Source organism: Delphinapterus leucas, chromosome 20 (genome assembly GCF_059928025.1).
Source record: "Delphinapterus leucas isolate spDelLeu-1000000601 "Yukka" chromosome 20, BTC_Dleu_Yukka2, whole genome shotgun sequence".
NCBI classification, from domain to species: domain Eukaryota; kingdom Metazoa; phylum Chordata; class Mammalia; order Artiodactyla; family Monodontidae; genus Delphinapterus; species Delphinapterus leucas.
Window position 1 is genome coordinate 49,480,771 of NC_143148.1, and position 22,931 is coordinate 49,503,701.

Genomic DNA, 22,931 nt, shown 5'->3' on the forward strand with positions numbered 1-22,931 from the left:
GTACTAATTGTACCATTTTTGGAAATGCCTCATAATTTCAAATCCACTTCTTTTGCTGTATCTAAGGATTCAGAAGCTATAGGTGAATGCTATTGAATACTGACCATCTTTGATACCTCAAGCATTGAGAAAAGCTAAGGTAATTGCCCCTCTAGAGAGCTTTAATCCGCCAGTGTGTTTTACAGGGTTACACAATCTTGTGAGATTTATAAGTCTGTGGCAGGAAACATTTGAGGCTTACAGTTGCTCTCCAGTGGCAACTGTTACATTTTTAAAATATGCCCCTGGACACATCTAGCTATGAAGAAAACCCCAGAAGGTTTTTACTCAACAAAGTTGTAAAGAAATAACCTTTTCTAATTTATAAGTGAACTTCGAGGATTTATGAAAAATAAGAAGAAAAGCTCTTTTTTAAAAAATATTTTCGTATTTTGAACATCTGAATTTCAAGTACAACAAAATCAGCAACTGGTCTTTAACAAGCTATTTAAATTGATGATAACCATTTAGCTAACTCGTCTTGACCACTTAACATTTCAGCATTTGTAATACACTGTTATTTAATTTAAATTTTGCTTAAAACCAGCAAACATACATTCAAAATTCTATTAGGTAGGAATGTGCCCTACCCATATTAGTGCTCTACATTGCAAAGAACTAGAGCTATTAAATGAATTATAATAAATCATGATTATTTATATTTTACTCAACCACAGTAACATATTTCATTTATTATGTTGCACCTTTAAAAAATAAAAAGGGACCTGTTCTTCCAGGTGTGCATGCATATCATGAGTTATTTCACAATGGAAATAAATCCTTAGTACTGAAGAATGAGAGTGATTTTACAGGAAAATCTTGATTTCAATCTATCACTTAAACTTCTCCGAAGTTAATTGAAATATATGTTCTCAGGCTATGAAATAATTGGTTTTTATTCCTTAAATTTGTCAAAGTTTACTAAACAAAAAGAAGCTGAGAAATTTATGACAGAGAGAGATAGATAGACAGACAATAGATAATATTTTACTCCACTAATGGTTATATGTAATCCTCCAGCACACTGTTTACAGATCCCTCTACCCAAAGACTCCAAATAACTTGCCACTTCTGATTTTGTTTGGCATTTGCAACGTACTAAAAATGTCTGTTTTAAATATTTCTTTTAAAAATATTATTCATGCTACAAGACCTGATAAATCAGATACTAACCTAGAAGGCAGAAATCATGTCTGTCCTCTTTAGATCAAATGTGTTATCTTTTCCTGATAACCCATAGTCAGAGACCCTTCAAGACACTTTTATTTCTCTGCTACCGTCACCGATCTCTTCGAGTGGTCACAAATTACTCATTCTTCCTTCTTCAGCATCTCTATATCCACCCCTTTCCTTTCGTTTTACTGTCACAGCCAGAAAGGTGGAGGCTTTTCAACTACACTTTGCGGCTGAGCGTTTAGACGGGGACAAGAAATGTGTGAACACAGAATTTCAATGTGTTGTTTTACTTACTGTGCAAGAGGCTTATACAGGGTGCCAGGACGACAAGGAGGACAGTTGAGCCCAAGGAGGTCAGCTAATGGCTCCTGGTACAGAGGCCGTTCCAAGCTGACGGTCTCAGCAGTGGCACAGAGCAGTGGAACCCGAATAGAACTGCTAGTTTAATCAAACTGTAATAGCGGAGTTTAACCAAAATGTAATAGTCCTGTAGCGTTCATAAGAAGGGTTGATGGGATGGGGGCAAGCAGAGTTGAAAATGAATTTAGAACGAACGCTCCAGGTTTTATGCGTGGCAATTAGATAATTTAGATTACCCCATTCAGATGCGTGTGGGAGTAGGAAGGGAGCCAGTGCTGGGAAGCAGCCAGAGCCTCAGTTCTAGCGCCCAACCAAGTGGAGAAATTCATTAGAATCTGAAATTAAGGCAGAAAACCAGTAAGTGGAGTGACCACATTCCTGGAAGTAATGAGGTGGCTGTAGCCATTTGCTCTCCAAGGGCCCAGTTGTCTGCAGGGATATTGGCCAACTGGCTTGTAAACCATCTCCAGGATCACACTGCCATCAATGGGGACATTATCTGATAAGCAGACCCTCAGGCTTTCTCTTATCAAGCAAAGTGGTGGGCTTTTAATACTGATTATGGATTGGGGAGGAGTAGGTAGGGCAGAAATGATAGTCATGTGAAGTTTGTATTATACTGATTCATCTTACCTGACTGTGACTCAGTGTTCTCTAGAACATGGTAGAGATTTTTAATTTCAGTTTTTACAGTGTTTTATCTTCAGAAAATTAAATTAGGGCTTCCCTGGTGGCGCAGTGGTTGAGAGTCAGCCTGCCGATGCAGGGGACACGGGTTCGTGCCCCGGTCCGGGAATATCCCACATAGCGCGGAGCGGCTGGGCCCGTGAGCCATGGCCGCTGAGCCTGCGCATCTGGAGCCTGTGCTCCGCAGCGGGAGAGGCCACAACAGTGAGAGGCCCGCGTACCACAAAAAAAAAAAAAAAAAAAATTAAATTAACCGATACTTTGAAGGTGATATCTGTCATATCAAAGATGCATTTAGGACTTCCCTGGTGGCACAGTGGTTAAGAATCTGCCTGACAATGCAGGGGACATGGGTTCGAGCCCTGGTCCGGGAAGATCCCACATGCCGCGGAACAACTAAGCCTGTGCGCCACAACTACTGAGCCCACGTGCCACAACTACTGAAACCCGCACTCCTAGAGCCCGTGCTACGCAACAAGAGAAGCCACCACAGTGAGAAACCCGCGCACAGCAACAAAGAGTAGCCCCTGCTCGCCGCAACTAGAGAAAAGCCTGGCACGCAGCAACGAAGACCCAGTGCAGTCATAAGTAAATAAATAAATAAATAAATTTATATATATATATATATATATATATATATATATATATAAAGATGCATTTAAAGAACTCTCACTATGGAAAGTATGTTCCATTGTTGTCTACTGTATAGACAACTTTGCCTCTCCCACATCATGTCCAATTAGGATACTGTACACAATGTACTTGCTCAAATAACTTTAAAAGTTCAGGCAATAAAGTGGGAGAGTTGTGCTGGTAGTATAATATAGTCTTTAAAGTAAAGATGTTGAATAGAAGAAAAAAAGCCCAAAGTCTTCAACAAGAAGTTTACATTCCCTGATCTTCAATTCCCAATCTAGAAAATGGAGATAATATCTTCCTTACAAGTTTGTTGTAAGGATTTAACGTGGCTAAGGCATAGTATGCAGTACTGTAACCACTATTGTTGTTAGCACTTTTCTCTAGAGGCCTCCAGTTAAGATATCCTTGGTACAGTGGCATGGATCAGTTCATCCTATTAATGCCTTAGTTGCTACATGTAAAATCACTTTGCAGTAGATTAGATGCAGTGACATGTCAGGGAAGTACCTGAGTGATGGGTCAAGGAGAGGATGTCTTTTATATCGGAGTGGTGATGGTGTGAACAGGTAACAAATACTTGGTCAACTCAACAGCGTTTTTGTAGGAATTAACATGAAAATGATAACTTATTCATATGAAAACAAAGTAGAAACTATACACCATTCTTTATAATTCCAGAGAAGTGAGAGCAGAAATATACAAAAATTAGCATTAAAAAAGAGAAAAATTTTGAATGAGACTCTTGGATTTTGTCTTTTATTATGGGAATAATCAGTTTTTTTTTTTTATTGGAGTATAGTTGCTTTACAATGTTGTGTTAGTTTCTGCTGTAGGGAATAATCGGTTTTTAAGCATGGTAGTCTTGAAAAGCAACACGACATATGGCCACTTGTAATACCATCATCATATTAAAAGCTCTAAGGATTATTTTAAGCTAATTATTTTAAGAGCTAAAGTTGAATGACAAATATTCAAAGTTTTTTTTTAAGAAGTTGTGTTTTAAGGCCAAAAGTAAATGATGGCGGGATATGCAAAAACTGAAATGTGTTTTCCATTTTAAAATAATTTATGATCTAATTCAAGGCATAGTACATATATCTAAGATAAAATTAACTATTTAAAAAGTGGTATTTGCAAATAATATGTACACTCATAAACATTAAAAGACCACGAAGTAAATGAGTTACCAGTATTTGGTTTAGTTACAAAGGAATGTTATCAGGATGTTGGCAGGGTTACAATAATTTTAAAAAGAGATGAAGGATGCATCCTATGGTCTCGTCTAAGGCTTGGAGTCCTCTATGCTTATTAGCAGAATTACCTTGCAGCTGAGGCCCTCAATTTCATGCTTGCTGTCAGTTTGGAGCTGTTCTCAGCTCCTAGAGACCACTATATGGTAAGAAACACATGACAGTTTTCTTCTACAAGGGCAGTTAGAACAATTTTACTCATGTTTCACGTCCTCTCCGACTTCTTTGTGTCTTTGACCTTTAAGACTTTTTGAAGGGCTTCCCCGATTAGGTCATGCCCACCCAGGATAATCTCGCTTTTGAGTAACTTAAAGTTAATGAAATTAGAGTTCAATTACATCTGCAAAATCTCTTCTGCTTTATAATGTAACCTAATCACAGGAGTGATATCCTATCGCATTCATAGGTTTTGCCTGCACTCAAGGGGAGGAGGTTATACAAAGTTCTACAAGGGGCTGGAATCCTGGGGCCATCTTAAAACTCTGACTACTGAGTGGCTTGCACTCCTGGCTGTGGGGCCTGTGCTATGATGCTACCTATGTTTAAGGAGATCAGGGGCTGGAAACATCCAAGTGTCCTTGAAACAGTGGTGGTTCTCTGGTGGGAGTGTGGCCTTGTTGGAAAGGGGGTCGTTCCAGAACTCAGAACTGGTATCAGCCTGTTGTCCCATTGAGCTAACTTATACCTGCTTAGCCAGCTTTTAACTAAGTTGTCAAAAACAGAGTGGAAATCAATCCCAGAGGCCAGCCAAGCTCATCCCTTGTTCAATTATGACATCAAACACAATGATCTTAGCCAATAAACTGGAAATATCCTCCATCTAACTTCATGTTATAACTCAGAGAAGCTTACCGTTTCTAGTTAACTTGCCCCCCACTCCCCTGTCCCTTAGTTAGAAATAGCTGTTTATTAGATAGCTTTGTGGACTCACCTATTAAAATGCATTTATCTGCAGAAAAATTTCTTATGACTATGAAGGACTTGAGCCTTCATCTTTAAGTGTGATATTTTGAGATACAAATAACAACTCTCAAAATAATTTGGTAATAAAATGGAGTATTTGTTCAGAAATATCAAAATATCATCTAATATGACTAGAAGAGGAACTGAAGTGAGGCTTACCCAATTTTCCCTCCAGGAATCAAAGTCTAAAACATGGCAATTTCAGGTTGCAAATAATCAGTTAATGGAAATAGCACATACTTAGGAGGTCATCGTTGCTGTGACTTCACGCACATGTGAAGTAGCTGGGCACAGCATGAATGCTCTGAACATTCTAACTACATCATCAAAGGTGTCTAAATGAAGAGATGCCTGTGTCCTCTGAATCCTTTCCACTTTCCTTATGAATCATGGCCACTCAATTTTTGCATCATTTGCAGTCTTAAATTTTATTTTTCTGGAGTAAATGAAGCAAGTAACTCTAAAATTCAAGAGATATAAAGAAAAATATGGCCTTTTGGAACATGAAGAATTATTCTTTAATAGAAAAACAATGCATCCCAAGGACATTTAACTTGCTTTTCAGGTTAATAATTCTGTGCCACTTGTTTTAGAGAGAAGGTAACAATGTGATTGGGCATGTTAAACACTGCCCTCTCTTTCTTTCCCCTTCTGGAGGGTTAATTCTTTTTTTTTTTTTTTTTTTTTTGCGGTACGCGGGCCTCTCTTACCGTTGCGGCCTCTCCCATTGCGGAGCACAGGCTCCAGACGCGCAGGCCCAGCGGCCATGGCTCACGGGCCCAGCCGCTCCGCGGCATGTGGGATCCTCCCAGACCTGGGCACGAACCCACGTCCCCTGCATCGGCAGGCGGACTCTCAACCACTGCGCCACCAGGGAAGCCCCGAGGGTTAATTCTTATAATAAGATTTTTGTAAGAGATATCCAGCTCAATTTTATCCAGTTCCAACTCTTGAAATGTTTGAATTTATAATAATTACTTAAGGTAGCAATCACAGGCACTTATACAATACTTACTATATACTAGGTACTAGAACTCTTTATACGCTGACTCATTTAATTCTCAGAAAGCCCTGCTTACCTTAGTACTATCATTATCCTCATTTAGAGATGGGGGAAGGCCGTTTAAAGTGCCTAAGGTCATTCAGTAAATGGCAGAGGCAGGACTTGAGCTCCTGGAGTATGGCTGTGAAGCTGTACTTGTAATCACTATGCTATGCTATATTCTGGCTTCTGGGTGAGATGACATGTAACTTATGATGCTGACCCTCCAGACACTTTCATCCCAGCAAGTGGAGACCCAGATCACCTGAGAGGTGTTGTCATAGAAGCCCGTTGAGGTTAAGGAGGGACCTTCCTGAGGGATGGGAGTGGTGGTTCAGGAGGGGTTTCATAGAGAATCAGGAAATACAGCTGAGACTTGGAGAAGAAGCAGGTGCTCAAAATGAAGAGAAGAACCTCTTTCAGCTTTGTGCATTGAGGAGAGGATTGGGATAATCTTCCAAGTGACTTTGGGAATGATATAGTCTTGTTGCTCTGAAATTATAGTCACACATGTGGATTCCATTGTTAACCCTAATGGCTTACTCAAAATAGAAAGTCTCATCATTAAAGCCGTATATGTGTGTCACTAAATCACACTCAAAACTATCAATACTTTTTAATAATCACTGGGCAATGATTTGAATCTGAAAAAAATTTTATTTTTTGATTCTACACCTACAGTTTGGTAATTGTGGTAGGTAGAGCAATGGCCTTCCAGGGATGTCCACATGCTAATCCCTGGAATCTTTGAATGTTACCTTATAACGAGACTGGCAAAGGGACTTCGCAGATGTGATTAGATTAAAGCTCTTGACATGGGGATTTTATCCTGGATTATCCAGATGCGCCCAGTGTAATCACAAGAATATGTGAAAGAGGGTAGCAGGAGAGTCAGGAAGAAGATATGATGGTGGAAGCAGAGATCAGAGGGCTGTGCATGAGGCAGTCGGCCTCTACATGCTGGAAAAGGGAAGGAAACGGACTCTCCCCTAGAGTTTCACAAGGAATATCACCATGCTGACACCTTGATTTTAGCCCAGTGAAACTAATTCTGGACTTCTGACATCCAGAACTGTAAGATAATACATTTGTGTTGCTTTAAGACACTAAGTTTGTGGTCATTTGTTTCAGCAGCAACAGCAAACTAATACAGCAGCCATTTACATCCTCTGCGGCTCTTCCTGGGCTGTGAAAAACAAGCAGTTGTCTGTAGTAATTCATTCAAGAACAGTATGGAGGTTCCTTAAAAAACTAAAAACAGAATTACCATATGATCCAGCAATCCCACTACTGGGCATATACCCAGAGAAAACCATAATTCAAAAAGACACATGCACCCCAATGTTCATTGCAGCACTATTTACAATAGCCAGGTCATGGAAGCAACCTAGATGCCTACTGACAGACGAATGGATGAAGAAGATGCAGTACATATATACAATGGAATATTACTCAGCCATGAAAAGGAAAGAAATTGGGTCATTTGTTGAGACGTGGATGGATCTAGAGACTGTCGTACAGAGCGCAGTAAGTCAGAAAGAGAAAAACAAATATCGTATATTAACACATATATGTGGAACCTAGAAAAATGGTACAGATGAACCGGTTTGCAGGGCAGAAATTGAGACACAGATGTAGAGATCAAAAATATGGACGCCAAGGGGGGAAAGCGGCTGGGTGGTGGTGGTGGTGGTATGATGAATTGGGCGATTGGGATTGACATGTATACACTGATGTGTATAAAATTGATGACTAATAAGGACCTGCTGTATAAATAAAATAAAATAAAATAAAATTCAAAAATTAAGAAAAAGAGTTTTTTTAAAAATAAATGTATTTATATATTTATTTTTGGCTGCGTTGGGTGTTTGCGGGCTTTCTCTAGTTGCAACGAGTGGGGGCTACCCTTTGTTGTGGTGCGCGGGCTTCTCGTTGCGGTGGCTTCTCTTGTTGCAGAGCATGGGCTCAGTAGTTGTGGCTCATGGGCTCTAGAGCACAGGCTCAGTAGTTGTGGAGCACGGGCTTAGTTGCTTCACGGCATGTGGGATCTTCCCGGACCAGGGCTCGAGCCCGTGTCCCCTGCGTTGGCAGGCGGATTCTTAACCACTGCACCACCAGGGAAGCCCCCACTCAAGAGTTTTTACATGAGCCTATTAGAAAGAAAGAAAAAAAGAACAGAAGAAAAGTTCTTTATTCTATACATTTAAACCTATTTTCTTTTAAAGACACACCTTCATTACCATTTGACTTTAGTTGTTCTATCATAGATTTAAAGGCATGTTAATCTGTGTTGTTTGCGATAAATGGAGGAGGATTCACATAAACTCCTATACCTGAGCTCACACTGTATGCATTCCACAACCTGTGTATGAGCAAATGTAGACAGAATGTCCTTGGATTCATTTATATGGGATACTTTCTATGGCTTTCATCTTTTTGCTTGCTTGACTGTATGTTGTGTGTTTAGATTGTCAACAGCATCAACCTCATGTTTGGTGAACATCATTTTTACTTGTATTATCATTTTTTTAACTAGCCATTTCTAACCTTACATGAGAATTTTCTTTAGACTGGCCTTCCTCTTCCTTAATTCGAAGCATATTTTATTTTATCCAAGTTACACACCTATTAATGTTCTAAATTTCTCCCCACCTCCACTCCACAAAAATCCAAAATTTATGAGAGGCCCCTTTGTATCTCTGTTTTAAACATCGTACATTCTACAGTTTATTATTTGAATGATTTTGAGTTTTATACCTACTTAAAGCTTCTCTCTTTAAGTCTTTTTTAGTCAAAAGTCAGTTCTGAAATTTAGATTTGGTCATAAAAGGAATGAATTCGAGATATGGTTACAAGTCTTAAATCTACTCATTGTAATAGGGAAGAAATTTTTGTACTCTATTACAAGCTAATCACTAAAGGGATGTTGCCTGTAAGCTTAAATTATACATAATGACCCATCTCTGGGAACCCTGCCTCCCAGGTAATGAGCATTAAGCTAAAATACTTTTGTTTAGCTCACAGGAAACATCCTGACCAGGCCCACCTGTGAATGACAGCAGGGAGGAAGAAATTAACACATCCCTTCAGAGGCTGACCAGAACCAGGAAATGTTTGACTTTACTCCCTCCCCTTTTAGTATAAAAGAAGCCTGAATTCTAAATCAGGAAAGATGGTTCTTTGGGGCATGAGTCCACCAACCTCTTGGTCTGCCCGCTTTCCAAATAAAGTTGTTATTCCTTGGCCCAACAACTTGTCTCTTGATTTATTGGCCTGTCGTGCAGTGAGAAGTAGGAGCTTAGACTCGGTAACATCATCATGGTGTCACATGTGGTCATTTATCTGTCAGTATAGGTTTGTGTTGTGTACCGATTCCTAGAACTCTGATCCTGTCTTTACTTTTTAATTATTTCTTCCACCCCTCACCTTTGGTTGGTTTTGTTTGGTGGACTTGTAGGTCTCTTTGTCTTAATATCTGGACTTTAAATAGTTGCTATTAAACCTCTAAAATCAATCAACCTCTGGCTGTGCTGTCTTTAAAAGTTAACTGCCTTCCCATTAATCCATTATTTGTGAAGATTAATTGGGAAAGCTATTCAAACCAAGGCTATAACTTGGGTATGTAAGCCAGTGTTTGCCTCCAAGTGAAACCTTATCCCATTAACATCAAAGAGTATTTATACACACACACACACACACACACACACACATATGCATATGTATCTATGTGTGTGTGTGTGTGTGTGTGTGTATATGTAATTCACCCATGGCTTATGTAGGAGAAAATGCACAGAAATTTACAGGCTGCTGCCAAAATGAATTCTTGACAACTAGAAAACCATCTTTGTCTTTGACTCAGCTCTAGAAAAAATACTGATAAATATTTACTTGAGTTGCAGCAATATATTTTGAGTTGCAGCAATATGTTGTTTTTTAGATTTAAGCCACTGATTGACAAAGTTAGAAGCTCATGTTTGTCTTATGTCTAAAACTAGTCTCCTCAGTGAATGTTAATTTTCATGTCAGAGTCAAATCACTACTCAAGCTAAAGAATTTAGCAGTGATCTATACTCAGTGGTATCTAATTGAGTTGAAATGTTATTTTAGGTAATGATGAGAGAGAAAAATCAGGATAGGCCCATATTTTGTCACCTACTCTTATGAAAAATTATATTTTATTCAAGCCCAGTTGTATCATCACTACTCCTTAAAATTTATTCTTTTTCTTTTTTTCTCACCAGAATGTCACTGTGTGGTAGCTGCCTCCACACACTGTCAGTTGACATAGTTACACAGGGAGAAAGGGATGGGTTGTGTGATACCATAACCATTTCTTCAATCTTTAAATAGCCTCGTGAAACAGTATGAAAAGCATAAAGAGATTTGCAAAAGGAACAGATCTCTCGATTGGATAGAAATTAATTTGCAAGTCTATTTTAGTGGTTTCCAAATTACCATGGTCCTGGCTAAACTACACCCCAGACAAAGCAAGTCCGAGTGACCTGGAATAGGGCACAGTCATGGGCAAGTTTTAAACCTCCCTCAAGTGATTGTGCTAGGTAGCTAGGATGAATTGCTATAGGTGCATGCTCCATAAAAGTGACAGCCTGACGCTGATCCGTGTATATATTATTTTATCAGGAGGCTGTTGCTACTTTTCAAACATAACCTGGGTCTTCTACAAATTCTTAGGATGGCCTTCTGTGGCTTTTCTTTGACGTGCTGAGTGAATGCTTAGAGTGGTTACAACTGTGAGGATGAGCCTGCAGAGTTGGGAAGAGCTCCTTGACGTGGAAATCAACGAAGGCCGCCCAAATGAAAACAAACACAGGCTCTTTATCCAGAGTTTACTATAGCTAGGGAGTCAGCCGCCACCACTTGTGTTTGGCAGAGACTCAAAGGCAGGCAGGGGGCAAGGGAAAGCTTTATAGTGAAAAGACAAAAAAAAGAGAGAAGGCATCAGGTATGCCCTGATTGGAAGCTGTTGGCAGGGGGAAGCTGTAGACAGAGTAACCAGAAGCAGGCCATCCTATGTGATGCATTAGGTGTGTGTATTTGGGTTCTTCTGTATTTAGCAGAGATTTATCCAGTCCTTAATTGGAAGCAGGGGCACAAATTAGAGAAGCTATAAGATATTTACCAAGTACTGGCTGTATGGGGCCAATTGCTACAAGTGATTATCGTTAGGCTTCCTGCGGTGGCTACCGAGGATAGCAGGTTGGTTCCTGGGCTGGTTGCTGCACGTTATGGGTCAGAAGTTCTGTTTTTGTGTGTACTGTGGCCATTGTCCATTTGTATATTCAGTCTCTCATTGGGCAGAAGTGGTCATCAGGGACTGGATCCTGTGTCATGCCAGGGCAGGAAGATGGGACTCCTCCTGGAATCCTAAAACTGGACCTGAATAATCTGTAGAACTAACTCAGATTTGGCTTATGGTTAAAGAACAATATTGTTTTCTCACTTTGGGGATGAAATCTTGCCTTGTACACTATATTTCTGATCTATGTTAGCCTAATTCCACACTTTTCCTAAATTAGTCCATGATTTCCAATTTCAACTGGATGACAATTTCAATAATATAGATCAGAAATAAAACATTTTATTTAAGGAAATAGATTTCTTGAAGGGAAGGTCATTCCTTAATCCTGAATTTGTCAGTGGAATATTTGGGTTAGGTCTAAATAGTAAACTGTTTTCTGAAAAGACTGAGATTCCAATGTTACCAAAGCTCCCTGTCAAAAGTCCCACTCCTGCCTCTAGTATATGGGAATTTTTGAAGGTTTTTAAGCATGTTTCCTATCTATCCTATCCTGTCCTGTCCTATCCTTCTACAATGAGTATTCCCGTGGGAAATATTATACATTAGCAGGTATGCAATTGATTTTGGCGGGTCTTCCAAATAACAGAGAAGGTTGTTCTACTCAGTGGCAACTAAGCTGAATGTTACTGAAAATTAGCCCTACTTTTGCTCAACTATATTTTAGATTACCAGTACCTGTTTCAACAATGTAGTGGCTCAGAACAACAGCTGTGTCTCTTTGGGTAAATCGTGTAACCACTGTGTCCCTTTCTCCTCAATTGTACAATGGAGTTAATAGTAGCAAATAGCATGAGGTATTTGTCAGGATTTAACACATGTAAAGCACTGAGAACATAAGCAGCTAATAATATGGACCTATTATCTTAGTACAGGTAGTATTGCACAGGGATTAAGAAAATTGAATGGCTTTTATTAAAAACGGAACAGCTTTTACTTATGAGAATTAAAGCCCTTTGTAAAATAAATTACTTCTGATCAAGCTATATTAAAATACTTTCAATATAGATTGCATCTTTATTTGTAAGAGGCTATTGAGTTTTTTCATATATACAATTCGCCAGAGGTCTAATTTCTCATTGTCTTTTTAATGACAATGGTAAGTTCTTCTCTCACGGTGAGGAGTAAATGATGTCTTTTCTGAAGTATTGATTTGAGAGCCGTAGATTTGTGTGTCTCTTTCTGCATGTGTGTGCACGTGCACACACACATGAAAGTGTCTCAACAGAGATCAGGTAATTTTTTCCCCTGGAATATGTGTATTCTAACATAATTCATTAAAACTCTTTACATGAAATCAAACAAGACTGAAAATACTAAAAAATTACCTCCCAAATTTGTAATTACAAAAAAAGACAGAACTATAGTTTCACATTTCCGACTGTATTATCAAGTTTAATGTGGAAATTCTGAGTATGAAAAGTTGTATAAAAAGTAATATACATAATTTTGCAAAAGCATAGAGTAGTAAGAGTGGTGTTCATTTCTTCCTCGGAAAGAATTAACTAATTAACCAAACATGCCTTGCTACCCTTTTGAATTGTACAAGCCTTCCCCCTGATGACTGTGCTTTTAAATTTCACTGGTGACTGAAGTCCTTCATACTCTCCTGTGCCCCTTGTACCTAGAATGTGCTTTTTTTCTCCCGGTCAAATTCCCTTCTTCGCCAAGCTTGTCAAGCCATACCCGATCCCCACCGCGTTCGGCTGCGAGTGAGTTGCGACAGCGCAGTTCATCCGCAGCAGCTGAACCGAGGGAGCGGTGGGAGCTGAGTCCCAGCATGCAATGCGGCAGCCTGAGGCCCGGGGCGAAGCGGTCCTGGCGCCGTTCCCCGCTGTGGGGGATAGCGGGATGCAGGCCAGGGCTCTCTTGCTGGGAGGTAGACAGCCCTATCCATCCCGTGTGCAGGTGGTGGGAGGTACAATAAGCAGCACGGGGGGCCAGGAAGGCCTCAGTCTCCCAGGTGCCCATCCTGAAAGTTGGAGAGGCAGCAGAGAATTTCCACCTGGCCCCTGCCCTTTAGGAACCTTCCTTCTTAAGGTCAAGAGGCAGCGCGAGGGAAGCTGGGAGCTAGGACCTCCACGCCGACTCAAAGCGAGAGCTGAACAGAACCAGAGCCAGCGGCACACATGTGCCACTGATGTGCAGGAAGCAGGAGAGAGAAGAGCAGGCTACAGTGCCGGGAGAGAACTGAAGGTGAGGTGAGGTGAGGGCCACAGCCTGAGCTGCTCATCTGTTTACGGTGCGGCATGGGGGTTGCAGCCGTCCAGGGTCCAGGCCCAGCGTTCCCGCTCCACAGTTGGCCCAGGTTCTCCCTGTTCAGCAGCTTCTGTGGTGGGCAGTCCTCTGGAGACTTGCAGGAGTGGGTGCAGAGGTGTCAGTACTTGCACGTTATATATTTACATACGTAAATATATAAATTACATATACCACCGCGCCACCGTCTGCCTGTCTTCCTTATCCCGGCCCCCACTAAGCCCCAGCACTTGTAGTGGTCTTGCCTGGAGACAAGAGGGAGAAGGACAGAGGCTCTGCCATATCCCACTGCCTCCTTGGACCCTAGAGGTACTGAGAAAGGGTGCTTTCGGGAAGGAGGGGAGCCTTTGGGGGGCCATCCCTGGGGCCTGGACCTAAGCAGGGGAGGCCATGTCCTGCCCCACCTCTTGTTTCTGGACTCTCCTCCCCTTTGGGTGTGTGAGTGTGTTCTAATTTTCTTTATGGAAAAATAGACCAAAAAACAAAAATAATATATATAGAGAGAGGTATTTAACTGCGATAAACTAGCCCCATGTGGCCAAAAAAAAAAAAAAAAAAGAAATGTATTCGTATTATATGTATTATTCATATTATGTGAAATATATTTATATGTATGTATAAAATCAAATGTATTGTTATTAATACATTTTATGCATATAGTATGTATATAGGAATATGTTCAGACATATTTATATAAGGTTACCATGAAAGTATATGCCATCACTTAAACTTATGATATGATGGCCAACTTAGCATTTATACAAGGGTCAGCTTGTATGTATATATATATATATATATATATATATATATATACACACACACACACACACCCATACACACGTATACATTATACATATGTATGTTATAACGCATATGCACATGCCTGTACACATATGTAGTATAATTGTATATATAATTAATATGTATTATAATTGTGTATATGATTACATATTTATATGTATAATTGTATATGTAATATATGTATAACATATGTATAACACAGTATAGTATAACTGTATATTGTATAACTATACTGTGTTATACATATATTATACATATATATGATTATACACATTATACATATATAAGTACAAATATTGTATATATACATATAGTATGTATATAATACATTATACTATTATATAAATATATGTATAGTATATACATATAGTATATGTGTACTATATACATATAACATAGTATATATGTACATATATACTGGTCCCTTGGTGAAGGGACCAGGATAGTATGATGATCTGATATAGTACTTAATTAAAAAATACAATTATGTTTTGAGCTGAAATAATATATTATTTCAGCTTTGAAAAGCTCCTTCCTTAAATGCCTGTATATTTATACACTCTGAATAGTGGTAAAGTAGAACAATCACTGAAATTTGAGAGGAAGTTGAGCGTCTAGCTGGGGGATTAGTCCAGGAGAAAACTAGTTCATTGGGCTGCTTTTACTAGAGTGTAGGGTAGGGTTTCTCAATGGCTGCACTGTTGACATTTGGGCCTGGATAATTTTTGGTTGTGGGGTGCCACCCTGGGCACTGTAAGGTGTTTAGCAGCATCCCTGGCCTCCACCCACTAGATTCCAGTAGTACCCCCAAGTTGTGATGACCAAAGTGTCTCCAGATATTGCTAAGTGTTCCCTGGGCGGGGGAGGGAAATCAGCCCCGCTTATGGTTCTCAGCTTTGCAAGACCAGAAGCTGAATTTTACTGCTTTAACTGGTACAGTCAGAGAAATCTGGTTTTCTGGAATGAAATTCACAGGAGACTGATTCTTTTTTTTTTTTTTTTAATTAATTAATTAATTGTTGGCTGCATTGAGTCTTTGTTGCTGCGCATGGGCTTTCTCTAGTTGTGGTGAGCGGGGGAGGGGGTCTCTACTCTTCATTACAGTGCACGGGCTTCTCATGGTGGCTTCTCTCCTTGGGAGCACGGGCTCTAGGCGCGTGGGCTTCAGTAGTTGTGGCTCACGGGCTTAGTTGCTCCGTGGCATGTGGGATCTTCCCAGATCAGGGCTCGAACCCGTGTCCCCTGCATTGGCAGGCGGATTCTTAACCACTGCACCACCAAGGAAGTCCCAGGAGACTGATTCTTAATCCAGAATACAATTTCATTAATGTCTAGAGGGAAATATCCGTTTTACTCGCTCCAGACTCATTATTGCTGAGATCCCCCTCCCCTGGTGTTAAGACTATTGCAGATCAAATTGGTAATAAACAAATAGCTTGGCAAACCTGGAATTGGAGTGTGTACCTTCTTGAGAGGTATTTTTTCTTTAGAGGTACTTTGTTCATGTCATTATGGTGTCTGATGAAATTCCTGTACTCCAAACCTAAAGAAATAGTGATTATAGTCCTGGTGTTCTTACTTACTAGATTCTGGACCCCAACTCACTTTATAAACATCATGGTCCCATCACAATGAGATGAGCAAATTAACCAAACTCTGTGACTCAATTTTACCTCATCTGTAAAATAATATCAGTACCTCAAAGAGGAGTGGTAAAGATTGGTAACTACGTGTTGAATGGCTGTAAGTTCTTAGCAGAGAGTGCTCACTGAATGTGTTCACTATTATTAGTTCTTTGTAAGAATAACTTTAGAATATCCTGCTGCTAAGTAAACATACCACAGATTGGGGGGAAATGTAACCACCACTCAGACCTACAGCTAGAACTTTACCAAACACCAGAAGCCCCCATCTGTCCTCCCCCAACCCGTGTCCCCTGCCGACCTCTTTCCCGTATCACGTGTCCCTCTTCTCACAAGTGGAATAAGCACCCCTTCTCTTAGATTAATCCCATTCTTTTTAAGCTAAAAATAAAACAGTATTGAGTCTCAATTTATAGTGGCAAAAACAAATGTGCAATAAATATACGCCCTCTAGAGTGATTGCACTAAAGAGGCATTTTACATCGGAAACATTGATTTGAATCTGCATAATTGATTGTGAATTGCAGTTAAACAGCCTTGTTGGGTCACACTTATACCTGAATACTCATAATGATTCAAAAATGATTGTAGTTTTGGTAGACACACACCCACAAATGCACCCCCCGCAATATAGATAATGTGCTCATTTGCTCACGCTAACACACACATCATAACTTCCACAGCGTACTAAAGCATTTTGGTTGTGGCTTGTGATTGGGTGTAATCAGAATTCCCTTCAGCACTTCATGGATTGTTATGTCTTTTTATGTCCACACTTCTTAACACTTGAATTACAACTAGATTGAGTGTCAGTACTTAAGCCAGTCAATAGACATGCAGGAACTGTGGGCCAGTTATCAAGTCTTTTTTAAGAGCCAGCTAAAGCAGGGGTCCCCAACCCCCACGCCACAGGCTGGTAGCAGTCCGTGGTCTGTTAGGAACCAGGCTGCACAGCAGGAGGTGAGCTGCAGGCAAACAAGCATAGCTGCATCTGTACTTACAGCCGCTCCCCATCGCTTGCATTACCGCCTGAGCTCCACCTCCTGTCAGCATTATGGTGAGCTGTATAATTATTTCATTATATATTACAATGTAATAATAATAGAAATGAAGTGCACAGTAAATGTGATGCGCTTGAATCAACCTGAAACCATCCCCCCACAATTGTGGAAAAATTGTCTACCATGAAACTGGTCCCTGGTGCCAGAAAGTTTGGGGACCGCTGAGCTAAAGAGTTTAAGGTGTGAAAGAAGAAAAAGGGGACTTTAAATGAAAATGAGACAATCTTAAAAAACAAAACGCTACCTTTAGCAAATTCTTTTGAAAGGCAATCAAATGTTAAGTTGGTAAATTTTTACTTACCACTTATAATTTAAACCTTTAACTTTAAGAAAAGTACATATTTCAAATGGCAGGACTGCAGAAAAATATTGTAGTTTGAATAGTTAAGCAGTAAAACTGATAGTGACTATTTTATAAAAACCTATGTTCAAGAAGCATAGGCTTCATAAAATTTCAGATGAATCCAGATAATTCCTGGATTTATTTAAAATGTTTATTGTTAATTTAAAAATGGGACAATAATCCTGCATGATTTTTAATTACCAATGTATGTTAAATCCTAAATATAAGAGAAATATTTTCTGATTAGAGCAAAAATGGCAACAACTTAATAATTGTATAAAGTGAAAATCTGAAGATTGCATGAAATGAAGAATTAGCTGAATAAAATAAGCGTGTATAGATATCATGGTCAACATGAGACGGTTCTTATACTTTTCCTCACTCTTTGTGCCTTACTTTTGATTGGATATGTGATATACATAATAGGATAGATAAGACATGTATATACTTTCATATATATCCTCACATACCTATTCATATACACATACAGGTATGTGTATGTATACACACACACACGCACACACACATTGCCTTCCTTGAGAAGTAACCACTATCCTGAATTCTAAGCTTTTCATTTCTTTGTTTTGTTTTGGTTTTTTTTTTTGTGGTACGTGGGCCTCTTACTGTTGTGGCCTCTCCCGTTGCGGAGCACAGGCTGCGGACGCGCAGGCTCAGCGGCCATGGCTCAAGGGCCCAGCCGCTCCACGGCATGTGGGATCTTCCTGGACCGGGGGCACAAACCTGTGTCCCCTGCATCGGCAGGCGGACTCTCAACCACTGCACCACCAGGGAAACCCTGTTTGATTTTTTAAATAGTTTTCTTTCCTAGTCACATGTGTCCCTAAATAATGTATTACTTAGCTTTGCTTGTTTTTAAGATTCTCAAAACTATCAACATATATTATATGGTCTTCTATAACTTTTTTCATTAAATATTTTATTTCTAAGATCCAACCTTGTTATTTTATTTTATTGATTTTTTGGTGTATGTTGGTGTAGTTCTTTTTCCTGCTGTATGTTATTTCATTGTGAAAAGTACTATGATTTATTGATCTCTTCTTTGATCAATAAATGTTCGGATTGTTAATCAATTTTTGCTATCATGAACATTGTTGCTAGAAATCGCACACATCTCCCTGTGCACAAATACAAGAGTTGCTCTAGGTTAATGCTTCTCAACTTTTTTTCTTATGGCACACAATAAACACTAGTATTTGTATAACACCTAGAAGGCAAAGCTTCTTGAGACCAGCAGTTCATCATAGGGAGGCTCTGCCCAGGAGGAAATACATATCAATGGACCATGGGGTACAGAAGGTCAAATATGCAAGCTGATGACAAATGGTTTTTTAAAAGTAGGTGCTCGCCTTTACACTCCCACTAGCAGGATGTTGGAGTTTCTCTTGGCCCACATTATCTGGACCATCTGGTGTTGTCAGACTTATTAAATCTTGCTGGTCTGCTGTTTGTAAAATAGTATCTAATTGTAGTGTTAATTTACACTTTGAGTTTGATCATCATTTAATAGCGGTTCTGTGCTGTGAACTCTCTGGTCTAGCCTTATGTCATTTTTTCTAGGGTGTTTTCTAACTGATTTAAAAGGAGTTTTTGTTTCTCCTTATTTTTTTTTTTTCCTTAATTTGCAATACTATTTGTAAACTGTTTGGGGAGTACTTTCTCCATGTTGTGATGTTTCTCTTTACATCACATGTCTTTTGGCAACCCTAAGTTCTTAGTTTTAATCTAGTTAAGTTTATAATTCTTTCCTAGTATACATTTATTTATGTAAATTAGGAATACCGATTAGGTATTTTTGTTTCTTGTTTAAGTAAACCGTTTCTATCTCAAGATACTGTTTTGTAATTTCTACGAAGCTTTCCTTCTTCATTTCCATATGCTCTTGTCTTTAAATTCTTTTTCTCTTATTGAACTTACACTATATATAAGCAGTGGGCATATTGTTAGAGATCCTAGATTTATTGTTTTGTTTTGTTTTGTTCATTGTTTTATCTGTTGAATCCAAGTAAGCTGTCAGCACATTACTAACCTGAATGTGGAATTTTTCCTTTTGGCAGACGATTGTGATGACCCTCTGGTGTCTGCCTTGTCTCAGGCATCATTCAGCAGTTCATCCGAACTCTCTAGCAGCTATGGTCCTGGATTTGCAAGGCTAAATCGAAGAGATGGTAAGTCTGCTTTTTCTGCTCTGATTGGTTCATGACGAATCTCATTCATCTTCCATTCTCTTTTAGTAAAATCATTGTTAAGTGATATATTGTAAAAGGTAATAGATTTCTTAATAAGCAAATGGCAGAAACTGATGGGATGTTCATGACAGTTAGGATTGGCTCTAGAATGGCAAAGGCTCGCACCTGTTCCGAGATCTCTTGTATCATCATTTTAGTGCCCAAATAATTGAATTCCCTAAATCTGGCGATTTTTTTAATGGATCTTATAAAATAAACTTTTCTTTAGAATTTTTTTATTTTTTAATTGAAATATAGTTGATATACCATATAATTTTAGTTTTAGGTGTACAATATATTGGTTTGACATTTAAATACACTGTGAAGTGATCACCATGTTATGTCTAGTAACCATATAAAGATATTACGGTATTATTAACCGTATTCCTTATGCTGTATATTACATCCCATGACTTATTTATCTTATAACTGGAGGTTTGTACCTCCTAATTCCCTTCACCTATTTTACTCATCCGCTCAACCCTCCTCCTCTGATAACCACCTCTTTGTTCTCTGTATCTTTGTTGTTAGTTCTGTGTATCTAATTTCATTCTGTTTTGTTTGTTTTTTAGATTCCAGATATAAGTGCAATCATACGGGTTTGTCTTTCTCTGACTTATTTCACTTAGCATAATACCCTCTAGATCCATCTAAGTTGTCGCAAATGGCAAGATTTTATTTTTTTAATGAAAAATAAACATTCCACTGTATATGTATATACCACATCTTCTTCATCCATTCATCTACAGAGGACACTTAAGTTGCTTCCATACCCTGGCTATTGTAAATAATGCTGCAATGAACATAGGAGTGCATATATCTTTTTGAATTAATGTTTTTATTTTCTTGGGGTAAATACCCAGAAGTGAAATTGCTGGACCTTATAGTATTTCTGTTTTTAATTTTTTGAGTAACCTCCATACTGTTTTCCATAGCAGCTGCACCAGTTAATCCCACCAGCAGTGCACCAGGGTTCCTCTTTCTCTACATCCTTGCAGACAGTTGTTATTTCTTGCCTTTTGGATGATAGCCATTCTGACAGGTGTGAGATACATCTCACTGTGGTTTTGATTTGCATTTCCCTGGTGATGAGTGGTGTTGAGCCTGTTTTCAGGTGTCTGATGGCCATTTCTATGTATTCTTTGAAAAAATGTCTATTCAGGTCCTCTGCCAATTTTTAAATTGAATTGGTTGTTTTTATGATATTGAGCTGTATGAGTTCTTTGTATATTTTGGATATTAAACCCTATTCGAATATGTCACTTGCAGATATCTTCTCCCATTCAGTAGGCTACCTGTTTGTTTTGTTGATGGTTTTCTTCACTGTGCAGAAACTTTTTAGTCTGATTAGGTCTCATTTGTTTATTTTTGGTTTTGTTTCTCTTGCTTGAGGAGAGGGATCCAAAAATATATTGCTAAGACCAATATCAAAGGGCATACTGCCTATGTTTTGTTCTAGAAGTTTTATGGTTTCAGATCTTACATTGAAGTATTTAATCCATTTTGAGTTTATTTTTGTATATGGTGTGAGAAAGTAGCCCAGTTTGATTCTTTTGCATGTAGTCTGATTTTTCCAACACCATTTATTGCAGAGGCTGTCTTTTCCCCATTGTATATTCTTGCCTTCCTTGTTGTACATTAATTGACCATATAACATGGTTTGTCACATCAGTTGATTTGCAGGTATTGAGCCATTTTTGCATCCTTAGGATAAATCCCACTTGATCATGGCATATGATCCTTTTTAATGCATTGTATATTGTGATTTTTGCATCCATGGTCATCAGTGATATTGGCCCGTAATTTTGTGTGTGTGTGTGTGGTGTCCTTGTCTAGTTTTGGTATCATGGCGATGCTGGCCTTTTAGACTGAGTTTCGAAGTATTCCTTCCTCTTCAATTTTTTGGAATAGTTTGAGAATGATAGATGTTAACTCTTCTTTAAATGTTTGGTGGAATTCACCTGTGAAGCTGTCTAGTCCTGGACTTTTGTTTGTTGGGAGTTTTTTGATTACTGATTCAATTTCATTACTAGTAATTGGTCTGTTCAGATTTTCTGTTTCTTCCTGATTCATTCTTAAAGATGGTATGTTTCTAGAAATTTATCCATTTTTTTCTATGCTATACAGTTTTTTGTTGTGTAATTATTTGTGGTGATCTCTTATGATCCTGTGTATTTCTGTGGTGTTGGTTGTAACTTTCCCTCTTTCGTTTCTGATTTTATTTATTTGGTTCTTCTTTTTTTCTTGGTGAGTCTAGCTAGAGGTTTATCAATTTTGTTTATCTTGTCAAAAAACTCAGTTCTTTTTTTCATTGGTCTTTTTTTTTCTTGGTTTCTTTTTTTGTTTGTTTTAATTACTGCTCTGCTCTTTATTATTTCCTTCTGCTAACTTTGGGCTCTTTTCTTCTTTTTCTACTTCCTTTATGTGTAAGTTCAGGTTGTCTATTTGACATTTTTCTTGTTTACTGAGGTAGGCCTGTATTGCCATGGATTTCCATTTTCATTTTTCTCAGAGTATTTTTAAATTTCCTCTTTGATTTCTTCAATGACCCATTGGTGGTTTGGTAGCATATTGTTTAGACTCCAGTGTTTATGTTTTTTCTAGTTTTTTTTCTTGTAGTTAATTTCTAGTCTCATACTCATATGGTCAGAAAAGATGCTTGATATGGTGTCAGTTTTCTTAAATTTACTGAGATTTTTTCTTGTGCCCTAGCTTGTGATCTGTCTTGGAGAATGTTCCATGTGCACTTGAAGATAATGTATATTCTGTTATTTTGGGATGAGATGTGCTGTATACATCAATCCATCTGGTCTAATGTGTCATTTAAGGTCAGTGTTTCCATTTGGATGATCAGTCCATTGACGTAAGTGGAGTGTTAAAGTCCTTTACTGTTATTGTATTACTGTCAATATCTCCCTTTATGCTTGTTAATATTTGCTTTATATATGGATGTGCTCCTATGTTGGGTGCATATATATTTACAAGTGTTATGTCTTTGTTGGGTTGATCCCTTTAGCATTTTGTAATGTCCTTCTTTGTGTCTCATTACAATCTTTTTTTTTTGTGGTACACGGGCCTCTCACTGTTGTGGCCTCTCCTGTTGCGGAG

General features: G+C 38.7%; 1 protein-coding gene across 1 annotated transcript in view; it reads left to right on the forward strand.

Moving 5' to 3' along the window:
- Positions 1–22,931, forward strand: part of CNTNAP4 (contactin associated protein family member 4) — a 268,480-nt gene that overhangs the window by 18,647 nt on the left and 226,902 nt on the right. Inside the window, exon 2 of the mRNA XM_022583147.2 lies at positions 19,653–19,763. Coding sequence (XP_022438855.2) covers positions 19,653–19,763 — 111 coding nt within the window. The remainder of the gene's footprint in view (positions 1–19,652; positions 19,764–22,931) is intronic.